The 18353-nt window shown below is 41.8% G+C and overlaps 1 protein-coding gene across 2 annotated transcripts; it reads left to right on the top strand.

The window, feature by feature from the left end:
• The first annotated feature begins 1316 nt into the window (after positions 1-1316).
• LOC145910918 (semaphorin-3C-like) lies at positions 1317-17950 on the top strand. Of its 2 annotated transcripts, XM_082998135.1 has the most exons (21): positions 1317-1535; positions 2688-2836; positions 3490-3549; positions 3626-3733; positions 4165-4252; positions 4353-4469; positions 5152-5318; positions 6465-6585; positions 6687-6759; positions 7434-7616; positions 8844-9013; positions 9880-9959; positions 10173-10378; positions 12539-12609; positions 13125-13422; positions 13801-14039; positions 14413-14646; positions 15131-15296; positions 15695-15856; positions 16543-16628; positions 17113-17950. In XM_082998135.1, the coding sequence occupies exons 1-21, from the start codon at positions 1451-1453 to the stop codon at positions 17181-17183; spliced, it is 2934 nt and encodes a 977-aa protein (XP_082854261.1). In that variant the 5' UTR covers positions 1317-1450; the 3' UTR covers positions 17184-17950. The 2 variants fall into 2 exon arrangements, with proteins under 2 accessions (XP_082854261.1, XP_082854262.1); XM_082998136.1 differs by lacking the exon at positions 14413-14646.
• Positions 17951-18353: the final 403 nt, after the last annotated feature.

The raw sequence follows: 18353 nt of genomic DNA, 5'->3' as shown, positions 1-18353 counted from the left end.
TCCTATTGTGGAACTTGTAAATTGGGTCGCTCAGATCGATGCAGCGTCAGGGAAACGGCCTTGCTTCGTATCGATTGGCAGGAATTAAGAACACCACATGCCCCGGGCTCATGCAATATTCAACGTAGTCTTGCGGACAGGGTATTATGACGTAGTTGGTAAGCATTTGGCTTTGTTTTGCAACAAGTCACTTTCAAGGCTGTTATGAAAGTGGTTTTGATCGAGGGCAATTTAGTGGGCGAGATTAACTCCTTTCATTCTACGCCCCGAGGCAGAATCCCATTGGAAGCGATCACTTTAAATTTTCGTGTAAATTTTCTCTCCCACTTATCGGAGCTGTTACTTATGGAAATCCTTACATGAAGGCTAGTTACTTAAGATACAAACGTCATCGCGCTTGGTCCAACCACACTACGAATTTTTGTAGTTTATTGCATAACTTTTGGTGCAGAGACATGGAATTGTGTGGGTAAACAATCCTTTCAAGTGAACCTACACCCATGCCAAAATCTGTGTGTTACCCCAAATCATTCCATCGATTTTAAACAGCATCAGCCCTTGAATGTATGAATGAGAATTGTGCTGTGCACTTTAATCGGGTTATACATTACGCAAACATAGGGCTGTTGGACTATTTCGGTATTGCAACTTGCTCCAGGGAATTACCAGTGCGTTTCGCTAGTGCCATGCAAATCAGCATAAGTTCAACGTTACCTAACCTTGCAAACAAATTTTGCGATCGGGTGTTCGCTTTTCAGGTCACGCGGAAACGCAAACACTTCACTGGTGGAAGAAAGGGCGACGCACAGGGCGTTCAAAAAGCAGAACCACTAGACCGTGTCTTGAAGTGTCGCACCAAGCACCCTGTGAAACCCGAGAAAAGTCTGTCAGTTGACGCGAATGAGACCGGTATAATGACATCACAATTGCCGACTATTGTCCCCAGCCTTAGCACTTCAACAGCTTCTTGCAGCTTTTTGATGTGTTTCGAGGCTTTTGTTCGTGAAGTGTGGCGATGCGCTGGCTGCAAAGATTACAGGGCCTTGAGAGGGCGCCCACCCCCGTCGGGCAGTGGATGACGGAATCACTTGTAGCGTATAATGTGTACTTTTGGCATGACGTGCCTCGGATCGTGACGCGGCCGGTTATCGAGACTTTATAAACCGGACCCCGACAGTCTCGACGCTGCAGTCTACGTTAGCAAGTCTGTGGTGTTTGCTGCTCCCAACCACAAAACGATATTAAAGCGCGCGACAATGTTTGCAGAATATGATTGAAGGTTGCATTACTTTTAACTGTTGGTGATTTGCAGATTTTCTCTGAAGTGGAGGTAAAAAAAATCTTTTGCGAATTTGAAACTGTGTTGATTTCGTAAAAACAACAAGGCTTTTCAATCTTGGATTTACACCGAAAAGAGCAACTTCGATAGGAATATATTTAAAGAAAAGAAATGAGGACTGCTTATCACAGGAACTGTGTCCTGATACTTCTTTCTTTTGGACTTTTCCACTGCGTCAACGCAGGCGTAGCCAACGGTAAGGCTATGAAATGTTACGCAAGAGGATTTCAATGAAATCCGTCAAATCTCGCAAATTTGTGACAAACCCTGTGCAAATACTGTGACTGTAGCCTTTAGGTTCTGATTTAACGACCAGACGTTGACTGCGCCTTGTATAGTTCAAACAATACCGACAAAACTCATAACTCCATTCACCGGCAGAGTGCTTATGTCACATAAAAGGTTACGGTTATCTTAACTGATTTACGGGCCGAATTCTTTGGGTTATTTTTCGACCCCAAACTTCCAATATCACCCACACGATAAAGGCATATGGAATTATGTTTTGTGAAATTCTTTTTTGGGTGCAGGTTTCGCATAATATCTTTCGGTGGAGTTATTTCGCGAAGTAAAAGGTTATGCCAGCGCGATTTGTGTTGTCGTTATTAGTATAAGTAGAAGTTTGTAACTTTTGTTAATTTTGGTTGAGAAATTCCACCAATGAAATGACCGCCTTAGCATGTATGGATCCTAACAGCACATTCCTCCTTTACTGTTGATGTATTTTCACATACCGAGATAGAACGCCCGGCTTCGGGACGTTTACCTTCCATGGAAGACCCATTGTTGGCAATTCTGGGTGGGGCAACACGTCCGAAAAGTCAGATTATGTCGTGCGTGTACACCTGGATGTAACCAGACGCCGTCTTGTCCTGTTGTTACTCAAAGCGAAATCCTAATTGCCGGACGAATTACCTGTCCGTGTTACAGTAATCCACTTGTTAATTTTGGGCTGGTCGCTGTGGATTGTCTCGTAATTCGCGTGAATCTGACACCGCTGCACTCGGCAACAAGTAACGTGTACAAAGTAACGAACGCTCTGGTGTTCTTGTAAGAATGAAATTTGATCATCAGTTTCGGTGTAATGTTAGCTAAGACATGTGGGCGCGGAATAACATGCAATGTAAAAAGGTGTTTCTGTGACCCCCGTTGGGCTTTCATCTGCCAATTAGCCACGAAAAGCAACAGCTTAAATTTTCCGCTACTAACATTATGTCACGGCTTGTGCAGCCCAAGGAAAATTAATCACACTGAAATATGTACAAACAACAAGCTGTGCATATCCTTAATAGCGGTAAATTTGTGAGAAATTGATAATGCAAGCATTGATGTTTGTTTTGTTTTGAAGGCACCTGGCTTGATACTCTGAACGCTCTTCACATTGGCGACAGGTTCAGTGTCATTTTTTACGATGAGCCCGAAGATATGATTTACGCTGGAGGAGTGAACTATTTGTACAAAATCGACGCCAGAAATATCACCCAAGTTATCTTCAAGGTTTGTTTAAGCATGTACCACTGTTGTTGCAACAGCCCACGATGTTTTCATTGGCAATTACTTATTTTTCGTTTTGCGCCCACTGTATATTATACGCTTGAATTGTCATGTACATAGCAACCTGGCTTAAAGTCCCAACAATCGCAGTGGATATGACTATATATAAACTGCTATAGTCTGCTACTGCTGATGGTTCTGAAGCATATTCAAGACCGAGTTGGATTTACCTTTGTACGAGGGTTATATAAATATTTACTTGCTCGAAACCGTCAAAGTAAACGTTATACATGGATTCACACGTGTTAAAACACAAAAAGAATCGGTGGTTTTCCTCTGGTTGTGTAATGTTGTCCCAAAGGCGCTCAAGCAAAAACAGAGTGTCGAAACTCACTCGATTCCTTATACTGCGTAGTCATTGCAATCACGAACACGCAGTTTGACGTAACCTACTTAAATCAAGTTGTCACAATTTCAGCCTGGAGGCAACTTAATTCAGATAACATTGTCAAAAACAGAACCATATGTAAGTGTGTATGGCGAGGTTTGCATGTTACTTGCGATACTTTGATAATTGCCCGTCAATCGCACACTTCGCCCATGCTTCTTTAGACACCACTGCAGCACGCCTCAAACCCGTATATTTTTTCGCGCAGACGGAATGGACACCGGACCCCATTTCCTACAACGTCTGCATGAGATTTAAAAAGGACAGGGTGAGCGATTTAACCGTGCGATATTTAAGCTTGAGACGCCAACTTACAACCTTTGACGCCCGTTTTCCTCACGCAGGAACTGTGTACGAATACCATCAAAATCCTCGTGTCACTCAACTCGACCCACTTATACACGTGTGGTACCATGGCGTACAACCCATCCTGTGGCCACGTGAAGAAAGACGTGAGTCCGTAGTTCTTGAGCTTGTATGTGTCTGTTCGTATTAAGGTTTCAAGACGATCCACGTATTGTCTTTCTTGTAAATTTTCCACCAGATATTTTAAGTTAGTTGAGTCTTGTGACTTGGTAATAGTTTTGGGCAAATAAAGGCTGACGCTTTAATGTCAATTGCAAATACATAATTTTGCATAAAATTATCACGATGTGCTCTTAAATGGTCCGTTGTTTTCATTTAGGCACGTAACTAGTTGCATACCAACATTTGTGCAAGTCACAGTACAAATATAGCACTACAATCGTCCATTAGTCGCAAATGTCGCACAAATGCTAATAGTTTCAGCCGCAAATGCCAATAATTTCTTGCTCAAAGTTTGTTTTTATGTGACGGTTTTTCATTGGCCCAAGGGATAAACAGAAATCCATGTCGATTTTAGATTCTTGAAGTTATGGCATGGACGGTGCGTTCCCAGTCATTCAGAGCCCCGCACGACCCGTATACTTCCACAGTGGCGGTAGTAGCCAGTAAGTATACCTCCCTTTCCCATTTAATATTTACAAACCGATTCATCCCGTTTATCACTGATAAAAGGCCCATATGTAACGGCACGCTGTGCGTTCACAGACGAAACCCTTTTCACGGCCACCAGCAAGGCTAGGATGGGAATGGAAGGGATGATATCCAAGGCTCTGAACGGGTATAATCTTAGAACCATCGACGACAACAAATACTGGCTGAACGGTGAGCTTTGTGTTTATCAATTCTTAAGGTTGAGAAAAAGGACGCGTTTGCCGAACAAATATTTGCCATTTCGAGTTTCAGTTTGTCAACCTTTTCATCTCGGGCACCGAGATTTCGTTGAACGCACGCACTATGTCCGTATTTGTGACAAAATTGATTATCCTAAAGACGTATATGACCTTTGCATTGTTCGTAAAACCGCACTTCCAAGACTTTAAATCCTTTGAACAGAGTTTAAAAAAAATAATTGGAATCTTGGCCCTGCGTTTTCCAGCAGTATTATTACCCCAAATTGGTGACAATTGTCACAAGTAGCTCCTTTTAACTATTAAGTAAGCTGCACATCCACATTTACGTATACAAGGTGTACGAGTATCACAGTTACTGAAAGTCATGTATTGAACATCGCTGTCTAAAAACAACAATTCTTACTTTTCTATTTTCGGTAAACGATAAAAGTCGATTTAAGGGACCCAACTACGTCATGGGTACTTACTAGGAATCGGTTTTACAAGATTTGAGTCATAATTTTATCGAAAATGCCACTAAACCCATCAAAACGCGGTTTCCCCCTTGGCTGTGATTAATCCACAACCCCGTGTCGACCCACGCACGTTCAACCCAAACATGAAATCCCGCCTACCGTCTGTGCCGTTTCCCTTTAACTTATCTTTTCCCACAGAACCTGAATTCGTGAACATGTACCATTCCAAGTACGAGGACGCCCGACACGACAAAGTGATGGTGTTGTTCCGCGAGAAGGCGGAGGAATTCAGGCCATACGATTACGGATTAGCATCGAGTCCCGACCACAGAAATGTTGTCGGGCGAGTCGCTACAATGTGCCTCGTAAGTTGACACCGAAAACAACTTTCACTTTTACTGCTTGTGGCACTTAATTGCCACGGCGAATCTGCAGGGTTGTGTATACTGTGCGGTCAATGTACAAACTATCAGAAACATTTGGTCTGTGGTTCATACTACGGTAAAGAATGGGGTAACCAAAACCGCACAAACAGAATGTTTAATTTTATCACCCATTACAATTAAAAAAGTGAACCAATAGTGTAAACATATGTCAATTTGGGAAAAGCAACATCTAGAAAACTATTCGGCGTGCTTTCTAAAAAAAACAACGACAGCATGCAGTGTGTAGGTACGATTATGACAATAAATCCAATAAATTCGAATTGTGTTCTGAGAAAAGTTGGAAACGTCCGTTGTCAGATTCCCCAAAATGCATTCGAGCATTGATGAAATGACGTAAACGCACAAATGTCCCTTCCCTAAAACACTCCATAGATCCGGTATTAACCGACCTTGAATTATTCAACACGAAGAGGAAAGGGTCGGGAGTCGCTTACGTATGCTAGACCCTTTAGTGTGATTACGTAATGTTTTGAAAGCAACCCCTTAAACGCAAAACCGTCTCAGGCAACGCTTTGGCAGTCAAGTATCACTGGCACGATTACTATAGATGGAAGTCAAAACCTCTCTGTGGTTTTTTATATTAAAGGGAGTAGCTTTTGTAAATCGCTTTCAAGTGAGTGTTCTTTGCTTTACCGCTGAGTAAGAACCGTTTACCGTTTTGTACTGTTGTGTTTCAAAAAATGGTAGCCGGAACTCTGGGCTGTGGAAATTGCAATTACACGCTCTAACCTTGCATCAGATGACCTTCAAAAGTTACGCTTTCGTTGCAAAGTTGCATTGTGTCCGTCCACCCCAAAATAGTCCATCCACGAAGGTTACAAATGGCTTTAGGCTTTTTGTCTTGTCAATCATGGTGAATTAGGTCCTCGGCTGGTAAAGCTTTTATTGCTTTACAAAACAACTATTTAGTTTTATGAGAACATGTATTTGTACCTGACGTGTTGTAGGCTATATTGTGTGATACGTTATTTTTACACACATTGAACCATAAAATTCTGTCACTTCAAGCTTAATTGTTTAAAACGCGCGTACACGAAACCGTACGATACCTTACATATTGTGTAGAGCGACCACGGCGGTACGAACTGGCAATTGCACATGCGTTTCACTACCTACCAGAAGATGACCATGACCTGTACAACCGTAAACAGCGGCGGTGCGACCCCGTTCCGGTACGACAACCTCGGTAAGTAAAAGCATCTGCTTCTGACATTTCGTTTTAGTTCACGGTATTGTGTTACGCCCGATCGCATGTAATTGTGTTGTTTTTCGTTCTTGTTCCTGCAGAGTCGACGTATAAAATTGAAGACCCGCAGGACGCGACAAACCCCACGATCTACGCTCTTTTTACCATGCCATTGTGAGTAACCCTTCCTGCTATTTGCGAATTGAAACGACTAAAGGTCCCTCCCATCACTGTCAAATCGTTCGTTTTTACTGCACTGCGGTCGACACGTTTTACAGCGTAGCCTTGCGAATCGAAAGGAGTAGCCTTTATTGCTATCGTCACCGCTTTAAAACGCATCTTTTGCCACATAACTGTTGACGTAGGCCTCAGCAGTTTGTAAATGCCGCACGAATTGAATGGTGATCGTGTCAGTTTAAAGTGAATATGAGTGCTGGGAGGCGATTATTTGGTGATGTGCCGTGACAAGGCATTTTTGTTCTGCTTCCCCCCCCCCCCCCCCCCATTAAGATTTTTTTGGTATTTAGTTTCGAATGACGGACTTTTGTAACAGCCATTAACACCCACAGCTGTCTAAACAACAAGCACTGCTTCTTTTATCAGGCTACGAGTAAAACAAGTCAACTTCACAGCACGTTACACTTGCATAAACAAACGCACAAGCGCTCAATTTAACTTCGGACGTTGTTTTTGTCTGGTTTCCTCCCAAACTCGAAACGTTTTTGTCTCGCTCGCTTCAACAGCTGTGAATTTTGTGCCCAAACTGTAAATTTCATTTGCTAAATCAAGCCCGTCCCTCATTCCCTTTTATCCTGGCTAAATTTATCCGCAATATTAACACTGTGTAGTGGCGCGGGCGAAGGATCGGCGTTGTGCGCTTACAAAATGAGGGACATACGCCGAGCAATGGACACCCAACAGTTTTGGAACACTGACAATTCTAGAACCACTTTGAAGACGACCTACAGTGACGACGGGCCTTCCGCACCAGGAAAATGTGTTGAAGACACCCAGAGATTGGGCCAAAATAGGTAAGTGAAGAATCAGCTTGACTTGCTTGTGTGTTGCGATGAAGAACCAAATACATATAGACAAAACTCGCGACATGGAAACATAGTCTTGTAAGATTGTGCAATAACCTAGGCCAGTCCTTGTAATTACTTTTTGTGATGAAGAAGAGGCCAAATGGTGTTTTGTGATGTGTGGTTCTGGAACAACTTTGCTTTACGATATACAAACACCCATTTTTTTATTCTTTTATTCGGGTATTGGTTTCTTGTCGAAAAACTGCGATCGCTTCGTTTTGAACTTTAACCCCCCGTGCCCAGACAGAACTAACGATATGCCACGCGAACACTCCTTACGATGCAAATCAATTCGTGACCTGGACACTGCGTGTTATTGCTGTGTCCGCACGTGAAGCAGCAATGCTATTATTTGAAAAACGTGAGCCGACTGCTTGGGCGCGGCTGCATGCAAAAGATACCGATCAAATTATGTTTGGGTTACAACTCTCGACTCGAGCCAAATAGGTTTCCGTAAGCAATATTACTTATATCCTGCGTGCATAAATTTACACTTACTGGCCCGTAGTAGCCGCTAGACCCTGGTTTCTGTATTTTAAACGTGTTTGAATTCAGGGTTTGTATTCAAACCTTGGTTGAGGCATGTGGCTAGCATCCAAAATAGCTGCCGTAATTAGGTATGGCGGAAATGTAAGCAAACGCGCTGTGATGTAAAAGCTGCTGATAATGTCGGGCTTTATGGGGTTGCACGGCATATAGACTGCCCTTTCTGTAGCGCGTATTCATTTGCACGCTATGTTCAACTTCAACGTGCAATATGGGAGTAATGCCAGGTCGGTGATAATGGTCGTGATTGGATTACGTGGCGACCTAATGCACACTTTCAAAACTCTAAAACCTTTTAAACGTCAAGTAACGTTACAGCCTAATGTACACTTTCTTAGAATTATTGCCTCGTGATTGCTTCATGGCATACGTTAAGCTTTAGAGACCGCAACGGGGGTTTCACAAATGCCTGTTAGTGTTGGACGCCTTGACGTCGTTGGTCTGCAAAATTATATGTGATGCAGACAATTGAGAATCACCCATTTCGTATTAGGTAATTTTCCTGTTTAAACAAGGGTAGACTTGCCATAGCCCAACTGAGTTAATACCGCGATGTTACGAATTTATCCGTTTGGTTTTCGACAGGCTGCACCTAATTATTTTATTAACTCAATCTACACAACGTAGACTCGCCTTTGCCCGTAAGTACACAACCAAGTTTGGAAACATCTATCCGAGCGGCGGAAAACCTCTCTTCCATGGAACCGGAGACAAGTTCCGCCACGTTGCTGTCCACAAAATGTCCACAACTGAGTCAAGCATATCTGATGACGTCACGGTCTTGTATCTTACTAACGGTAAGCTCCCGGCTCTTTAAAAATGTGTTTTTGAGGTTGCATTTTGTGTTATAGTATTTGTAATCAAGAAAATTGGTTTTCTTGTAATGGAGAATTAGCAAAGTAATCTACATGGCCTATCCTTTGCAGTTGGTAATACAGCGTTTTGCCGTGTCTGTGATAAGCCCCTTAATCTAAAACAACTTCCAAAACTATGTAGTTATGGGCCGTGCCTTGTCGAAATGTGAAATGCGAACGTAAATGGCATTCCTGGACAAGGTTTGTGTGCGTTGATAGGCGTGCCGTGTAGACAGATAAAGTTTGAGGCATCTAGGTAAAGTCAACATCATCTTATCACATTATGTTGCAAACTTCATATATATTTTTGCGGACTTTCTTTATTGTCCATGAATCTTTAAAAGCAAAACACAGAGGAATGTTCTAGATTTTGTCACAGTTATGTCGATATCAGAAATCTGGCACTTCAACATGGTTTTACGTTTTGAAGATGCAGAGACGAACTCTTGCGAACTTTAATTTTTGAAGGTCAACACAGGTCAAGTTTTTAGATTGCGTAATTTGGCAAAACACTCGAATGGGCGCCGGTCGTGTGCAAAACTCAATGCACGTGGCAGTCTAGCTAGCTTAGCGTGCGACACCTTTTCTGTACTTATCGGAACCAACGACTGGACGCCAAAAATCGTAATCTCCAAAACAAATAAACATACACAAAACACGCTTCTCGAGGAATTAACCAACGCTCACAATTTTTAATTTCGTGGTATTGCACCAAGCCCATTGCGGTGCCACGCAAGAGTCACCTCTGCATGGAGAAACTTGCCTTTAATACGCGTGGGAATGACGATTATTTTCTTGTGTGCTTCCAGATGATTGCCAGTTGACAAGAGTTGTTGTGAACTCTGCCACAGGAAGGAACTGGAATCTGCCAACTATTGACATATTGCCGGTAAGCTGTGTAATACGCGTAATATGCTTATCCTTGCGTTCAAAGAGATTCTGATCGCTATCTTATGACTTACTTGATAATAAAGTCAAATTTGACTGCAAATTATAACAAAACGGCATAAAATTTCATTGATTACAATCCAAACCTTCTATGCATGGGACTGTTTTTTTTTTAATTTGTGCTTATAATTTTTGAATAATGCTTTTTTTTCAGAAATCGGAAAGCAACAATGGCATGCGCATACAAAAACTGGTGTTGCGCGACCGCGACGTCATCGTCACATCGAACCGTACCATGATGCAAATTCCTCTTGCCGCGTGCCACATGTACACTGACTGTAGCGAGTGTGTAAATGCCATGGATCCATACTGCAGTTGGACTGGAGAAGGAGGATGCAAATCCGTGTTTGAAATTAACAGGTTGGATTAACTTTTGAACAATTCCCTCACAGTTTTTCCTGTTTAAGGAATCTGATTTCACAACTTTAGATTTGACACTAATGAGTTCAATGATAATAGGTTTAGGTGACTATTATCCCTAAATTGTTTGTCGGAATGAAACAAAACGTGAGGCGTCCTATCCAGTTTAGTTGGTGAGAAAAGACCTGGGTTTGCCAAGTGCGACCAATAAATTGGATATATTGTTTCGATTTTGAAACTATTCCTTCCGTTGCGTTTATATTTGAACAGTTGAAAGCCTCTATTTGCTATGTCGCTGGGGACAATTTCGTTCGGATTTTGGAATTTTTCGGTTTCGCCGCCATTTGTATATTCCCTCCTTCATGGGAAAAAATCAAGTGCCGAAGGCGTGCAAAAACTGAGCGAAAACCGATCGCCCGGTACGGACTCCCTGACATTTCGTACTTGTTTTGACTGGTTCCGGCTACTTGCATTACAACCAACACAACAGGCCAAGACGCGAAAGTTCGCACCTACGAATCGTGACAAGACGCAAAGGTCATCGCGCTGGCGGTTCAACTTAAAAAGCCACCTTTGTCATGCAATGTTTTTCAGCTGTCTTAGATTTCCCTAAACGGTGAAAAATATCCGTCTGCGACCTTAAACAATGCCTGATGTTTAGGCTGGTGGTGGTGTGATCGTCGATAAATAGAAAATAAACTTCCTACGTCGGTACATAACCACCCTATGAGGAGTGTTTCTTGCAAGTCCTTTTCAGTGGCGATGCATATCTTTCCCGTAAAAGAGTTTAGCGCGGTTGCCTGTTCGTGATTTGTCTTTACATGCGGCAGCCTGTCTTGTACATGCGGTTTGTTATGTGTGGGAAAGTAAAGATTGCACGCCAGAATTGGGCTTCTGTACTTTTGATTGTGTTTAAGGTGCAAATTCCTGTGTAAAACAAAACTCTTGACCTTGTGGTTTTCCGCTGACAAAAAAGTTTTGGAAACACTGTTTTAAACCAAGCACAAAATTGAACAAGTTTGAACCGTAACATGATGGTACAAAAGATATACATTATTATAGTTTTATAGAGACCCTTGTTGCCTTATAGAACGCAATCTTTCGACAATACACTGTTGCACTCACAACACCCCCTATGGCGGAAAAGAATTGTAATTTCCGGAAACCCAGGAAAGGAAATTGAGTCGATGCGCAATGGTGACGCCCTTACACGATTGCCAAACGCATTGACGTGATTTTACATGGAACTTAAGTCGTAAAAGTTAAAACTCTTCCATTTTTGGGGACCATAGTATCTCTGAGCTGATTTTTCATTTTTAGCATTTTGGATGTTGGTTCATGGACAAGTTTGGCAAGTTTTGCGGCCAAATTTTCAATGCTTGCTCGTCTGGTGATGGGTACATTCTCTACCAGCGCTGACGATAGTTGTACAAACATTAAAACAAAAGCCAAAAAATGGCCACCAAAAAGTTGCATCAAAGCCAACAATACACGCTTTATTGCAGTTGCGAAGTTTGCTGCTGGCGCACGCGGTTTGCAGCAAAGTGAAACCCTGGAGGCTGTAGGCTTTTAGTGTTCAATTTTGGAGGCACCATTCAAACGATTACCTCAATAACAAACACAGATAAAGCGTAAGATTCTTCCTAAAAACCTCTCCACCACCTATGAGTTGTCAGTGATATCAGTCGCAGTAATCTCACAGACCACTAAGGGTAAACACAACTAAGAAAACTTTGTCAATGCTTCGATTGTCCATCTTTTGCGCCAAGCGACCCAGTATAGCAGACATAAACACATTATATTAACACTCATTTCGGAAGTGCAGAGTAGATTTGCCGAACACATAGAAAGACTTGTTTTGCCTCCTATGAATCATCTTGTCGTTTTAGCAAGAAAGACAATAGGCTTTGAAGGATCCGTTACAGCGTTCATCTCAACAGCCATGACTAAACAAAGTCGGTGATGCTATCACTAGCACTGCTGCTGTATCAAAACACTTGCTGTGCGAATTTCGCTTTTCTCTACGCAATTTTATGAATAGTCAAACATATTTGATTTGTGTTGCGGCAATAGGTTTATATATTTTATTGAATTTGTAAACTGTCTTGGTACACTAAAGGATAAATGGGATTTTGTAACGTTATGAACCCTTTTTTGCAGCCTCGAAGAACGAAAAGCGGGCCTAGACATGGAATGTCCGGAACCAGTCGACCAGCAACAGAACAACGAAGGTACGTGTAACCATAACTACCCGCTCAACCAATCGCAATTAAGCACGATCCACGCTCAGGCTATTAACAACGATTCTCCTGTTTAGCAGTGTTCGCCCTACCGGCAATTAGTGACTTGTTTACGTACGCGTTAAACGTCACAAACATGTTACGTAATAGTCTTGATTACTGTTCGTTTATTACGAGGATGACCTTTTTAACTAAGGTCGCAATTACTTCTAATAGTTGATTTAATTATTGTTGTGTTTGTGAGTACATCCTTAAAACGTTGCGTCATGTCGTGGCTGGTTGTAATATTATATGCGCATTATGGATCGTCACGATGCTGTTAGTCTGATCTTGTGTAACCTTTAAAAGTCTGTTGGCGACCAACGTAAGTCACCTTACACGGTTTCATTCATTTAACTCATTTGTGTTTGAGGAATCATTTGCAAATATACACAAACATAGATCTAGAAAAACATAACCCCAGCTGTACCGAAATTATCATAATCTAACATGTGTACTTATCGCAGCCCTGATTGCTGAACTCCAGGCCAACCTCACCGAAGTAGAGGCACGTGACTACGAACTGGCCAATCGGGTGGAAGCCCTTCAGTCGAAGCAGGAGGAACACGTGGTGGAACTGGCGGAGTGTCGCAAGATGAGTGAAACATACGATCGGACGGTCTCCAACCTCACTTTGCAACTGCGTCGCAAGGATAAAGAGCTCCAGAGTTGCAAGAGAAAGCAGTATTCACTTAAAGATCAGCTGAGTCTGTGCAAAATGCGCGCCCAGACAGCAAACGCAAAGGCATCGGCCGCGTGGAAGAAGTAAGCAATTTATCAGGATTAAAATGACTCTTAATAATCCACGAAAAGCACTAGCTTTTGACAACAGGATCCGCCTGGCTGTTGTTTGGAATATATATTCCGCCCTATGGGCATCTTCTGTACCTTAGTTACAGTAAACACAATATTAAAATATTTTCTAGAATCCAGTTACGTTTTTCATAAGAAAAAGGTTTAAACCGTGTTTGTGTCGTGAGCGCATTTGTGACCACCGAAGTCATTCTGACACATAGTGTTTAAGATCTCTGGCGCCCTTCACCGGTAAAATTATTAACCTTCGGTTTTCATAAACCTTCCGGGTCAATTCTCACGTCACTTATATACCGAAACTGACACAAAGTAACCTTTCACATTTGACAGGTTATCCGAGGACATACGAGGCGGCGCGCTGGCAAAGAGGGTCAAGCGACTGCAGCTCACCAACTACGACATCCAGAGCGAACTGCTGAGTTGCACTGAAAGTCTGCGAAACTGCACAGAAAATCTGGATGGTGAAAAAGACAAGTACACGCAGGCGTTGGCCAAAGCAGACAGAGCTGAAAAACTGTGCCGGGTACAAAAGAACATGGCTACGGTGGTGCTGAGAAGCCAAGTGACAGGTTAGAAGACAACGTTTTTGCTTTTGGTTGCTGTGTGGCTTGGTCGCGTGTTTTTTAGTTTTGTGTGTGTCGATTGATTATGGTGTGAATCACAAGGTTGGTGTAAACCTGCGATGGCCGTGTGTAAACAGTCGGATAATCTTCTCTTATTGATCTATGATCTATAAAATCGAACGGTAAATACATTACAAGAACATTGTAGCTGTTGAACAGACAAAAATCGATTAAAAGATGGCGTTGAGGCGTAATAATTGCCGAAGCAGGAAGTGCTTTTAGTTGACCGCTATGATTTGTGCACGCTTTATTGTTTACATTTAAATCTGCATGCCATGTTGTGATTGGTCGGTGTGTGATATCGCTTGTTCCCGCGCAGCGCTGCGCAATGCTTCAGACAAGATGCGCCGCAGCTTGGTGGCGACAAAGAGCAAGTGCAACGCCACGCTGCCGGCAGCCAGCTGTCACAGGAAGGTGCAGACGGTCATGCGTGACGTGACGCGTCTGGTGGAAATCAACCGGAACATGACACGTGACGTGGAGCAGCTGGAGCAACAGCACAAGAACAATCTGCAGTTGATCAGACAGCTCTCATGGTTGCACAAAAAGAACGGTGTGTATTTACACGCTTGAAAGCGAGTTTTGCATGCGTAAATGCAAGCGGTGACCAAGCTCCTGCAGGGCGAGGTTGTATTTGTGTTGGTCCCGTCTAGAATGCATTAGTTAGATCGTGTGTAGTAGTATGTACAGTTTTTGCGTAGAGTGTGTTCATCAAACGCACCGATTCAAACGTGCGGTCAGTAGTTCTGGTAAACTCACCTTTCATCTTGTGTGTTTGGAAATGTCGTGTCTATTTGGGCGGTTTTCAAATTATATTTTGCCAAAAGTTATATTCTTGGGACATATATAGTCCGCAAAATTAATATTTGTAACACTTGTTTTAATCTCCACCCGAACATTGACGAAAGTACGAATTCTCGCTTCCTAAAGCTTTTTAACAAAACCTGGTGATTTTAATACATGCTCCTATAACACTTTTTAATAAGCCAACGATCGTTCGAAAGATTCCATTTCGTCAACCGGCAAACGTTTTGCAGGACAAAGAGGGCAGCAGAGATGTGAGTACGACGGTTGGTTCATGTCCAACTCCACTGGAAAACTCTACAAACTCGGCAAAGATCGCCTTGGATTCCTACAATCCAGGACTTATTGCCGACAGATCGGTGGCTCACTCGCCGTATTCAAGGATCCGGACGAACTGAGGTAAAGTACAGCGAATTTTTTGTCCATTTTAGATTAGGAGACATATAGAGTTACATATATTCAAAACGTAAGCTGAAGAATTGTGCTGCAGACAGTAGTGCATATTGTTTCGAACCATATAAGATCTCATCAGTACAGCTGGTAACGGGCGCTATAGGTCGAAACTGTGTACACTACTGTCTGCAGCTCAATGACTGTATTATGACACTTTGAAAAACTTTCAACAACATATACTAAGTGACCAACTTCATCCTTTTAGCCTGACGTGTATTATAACAAGATTTTTCTCTTTTTCTCTGGACATTAGCTGTTACTTCATTTTGTAACAATGCCGTGATGACTATATGTATTTTAAGCAATAAAATAGCAACACCAGCATACTCTATTCCTTTATCCAGATATATGAATAATGTGGTGCGGGCCTTCAGTCAACGCCAACCTTTCTGGATAGGGCTGGTCAAACACAAAAACGGAACCCTCAAATGGCAAGATGGTAGTATTCTCAACCCGTCCGATTTAGAACGCTTCCCCAGAAGTCAGGAAGCTCGTCTAAACAGAAGGTTTGTAGTTTCTTTATAGGACCAATTTCCAAGTAAACTTTGAACAGTGTTTGTTGAATAGATTTCCGCTACATTGAAAAGTGTATACGATTTTTTACAATAAATTGTTGTCTTGTCTTTCAGGCGGGTTTATTTTTTGCATGGTGTGTAGGGTGTTACGATTGCCCTTTTTTTTGTTTTCGAGTTGAGCATGTTCGCGTTTTTTTCGCAATTTTTGGCGTTGCATTTCGCGTGTGAAGTTTTCAAAATTTAAGCTCCCCGTTGTGTAGCGTGTGAACGTACTTCCCCCATGCGCCGACACTCCATGGCCCTTACGCCAAACATCAACAATAGAAATGCACCAAATTTCTACCGCAGCGCAGAAGTATCGTGTCTAATTAGCTGCAAGTTATTCTTCGGACACAGCAAATGCGCACGAACAGACTGCTTGTTGTCGCTGTATATGAAATTAGATTCTGAGAAATTGACCGGAGTTCCAATATTGAATTATACCCTGAATTAAACGACTATTTACGGGTCCGTGAACAGAACTACAGTCCCTTTTCTCAGTAATATTTGTCATGCAGATGATTTCAAATATCTTAAATTTATCTTCAATTTCGAACACGCCAAATTGTTGATATTGAATATTTACAACAATCAAATTATACCAAACGTGCGGATTAAAACTTCTTCCTGTGCTACAGCGTCATCTACTGCGTCGAACTCACACCTTCCCGGCGATGGAGTTTAGTTCCGTGCCAGCGAACACGAAGACCGATTTGTCAAAAAAGTAAGTATCAAACTATTGACAAATTCCTGTTTGGAAGGGAAATACGTTTGTCTCATAAAAATGCCGACTGCTTTTAACCTGTAAATTGAAACGTTTCATTTGTTTCTGCTACAAACTTTTAAAGTACAAAACATGTTTATATACTCTGTATTGTCCCATTGCGTGATATATTCTAAGCAAGGTTGTTTGGTAGCCATTACTTGGTGTTGTTGCAGTTTATAAAATGCATTGTTAACCAATTGAAACTCTGAAATTTGTGAAGAAATCTACTGACTTATTAAACATCGATTGCTCACAATTCGCCCGAAAAATCTTAAAAATTATTCATGTGAGCTGCAGACAGTTAGAGACTGTTTCGACCTATTATATCCCTTCAGTGCAGCTTAATGCAACTATATCGTAAACGATCTTGTTCGCCAAACGTCCAGGCAGACTTCCACTTTAAGGTGATTAAAAATTAAAGTTGTCTCGTTTTTACACGCAGATGTTAAACCTGGATCAGCCGACACGAACCAGTCAGAAAATTATTTTCAAGTAATCGTCAAAACGCGATGATGATGACGAGAAACTGCCGCATGTATAACATTTGTATTTATGTCGTCACCGCTTCGAGGGACTGTGTCGTCTTGCGTTTGTCTCCATGAAGTGACGTTCAAGAAGAAAAATCACCGAAAGACAACTTCCAACAATGCGTAACACGTCGCAACACATTCTTGTGCAAAGCATCGCAAAGTGGTAAATCTACATCGGTACCCATATTACATATTTTTTTTTTAATTTCCTTTGCCCAATGGTCGTCGTAGTGTTGCGCTTTGTTATGTATCGCAGTACTTCGTTGTATTTTTGTATTTATTTTGCTGACGCTGCCTAATATTTAAGAACTCGTGAATACCTCCAAAACGTTAAAGTCACGTCAATCTGAAAAATACTCTCGTCGTCAGCATTTACATATTGGTCACGCACGACTGGACATCGGCCTTCTATTGGCCAGTTTTTAATCACCTTTCCCGCCTTTTGAATTGCGGCCGCTTGAAACTATCTTTCGCACTTGTTACTTCAACCATGTTTTTTTATTGTGATATGCGTAGGACAGCATCATTTACCATTTAATATTTGCAACGCCGTCCGCTTCCTTGTTTTGGGCGCGGGCGCAGGTAAAGAAAACTTTAATCAAGGAAACACAAACAGACGTAAAATGGCTGCATTATTTAGTGCAACATTTTAAAGTTCACTACAATTGTTTTATTAAGTGCTTTGAGAAACGTTTTTATTTCCATATTACACATTGATATTTTGTATGTTTATGAAACGATCCTATTGAAACTATACATAAAATTATATATTGCAAAGTTGCATTATTTCGCAAAGGAAGCTGGAAAAGATTTTAAGTCACATTTTTTTATTTATTGAGGTTTTGCAGACCCGTATAAAATGCTCGCTCGGAATGTTTTAATTGTGGAAAATCCGACTGTGCGTAACCAATGGTTCTGACGTCACAATGCTGCAGGTTGGCTGAAAAAGCATTGGTTTTAGGGGTAAAATTTCACGTTTAAATAAAGCAGAAATTGTCTAGGAATGTATATGTATCGTGTACTAAAAAATTATTTATAAGCAAAGAAAAATGTCTAGAATTAAAGGTATGTACCGCGTCTGGTGGTTACATGGGTTTGGTGTACCTCGCTGGTAGGAAAGGTAGCATATGAATCAAAAGACACAATGTCAAAA

Source organism: Ascidia mentula, chromosome 8 (genome assembly GCF_947561715.1).
Source record: "Ascidia mentula chromosome 8, kaAscMent1.1, whole genome shotgun sequence".
NCBI lineage: Eukaryota > Metazoa > Chordata > Ascidiacea > Phlebobranchia > Ascidiidae > Ascidia > Ascidia mentula.
The sequence above is the reverse complement of the archived record's forward strand: the minus strand, read 5'-3'. Positions and strand labels throughout refer to the sequence as shown.

Excerpts from the sequence above, each read along its gene's own strand:
- LOC145910918 (XM_082998135.1), top strand. The coding sequence starts at position 1,451 with ATGAGGACTGCTTATCACAGGAACTGTGTCCTGATACTTCTTTCTTTT. Across the intron at positions 9,960-10,172 it reads CAACTATTGACATATTGCCG|AAATCGGAAAGCAACAATGG; the intron begins GTAAGCTGTGTA and ends CTTTTTTTTCAG. Across the intron at positions 16,629-17,112 it reads AAGACCGATTTGTCAAAAAA|ATGTTAAACCTGGATCAGCC; the intron begins GTAAGTATCAAA and ends TTTTACACGCAG.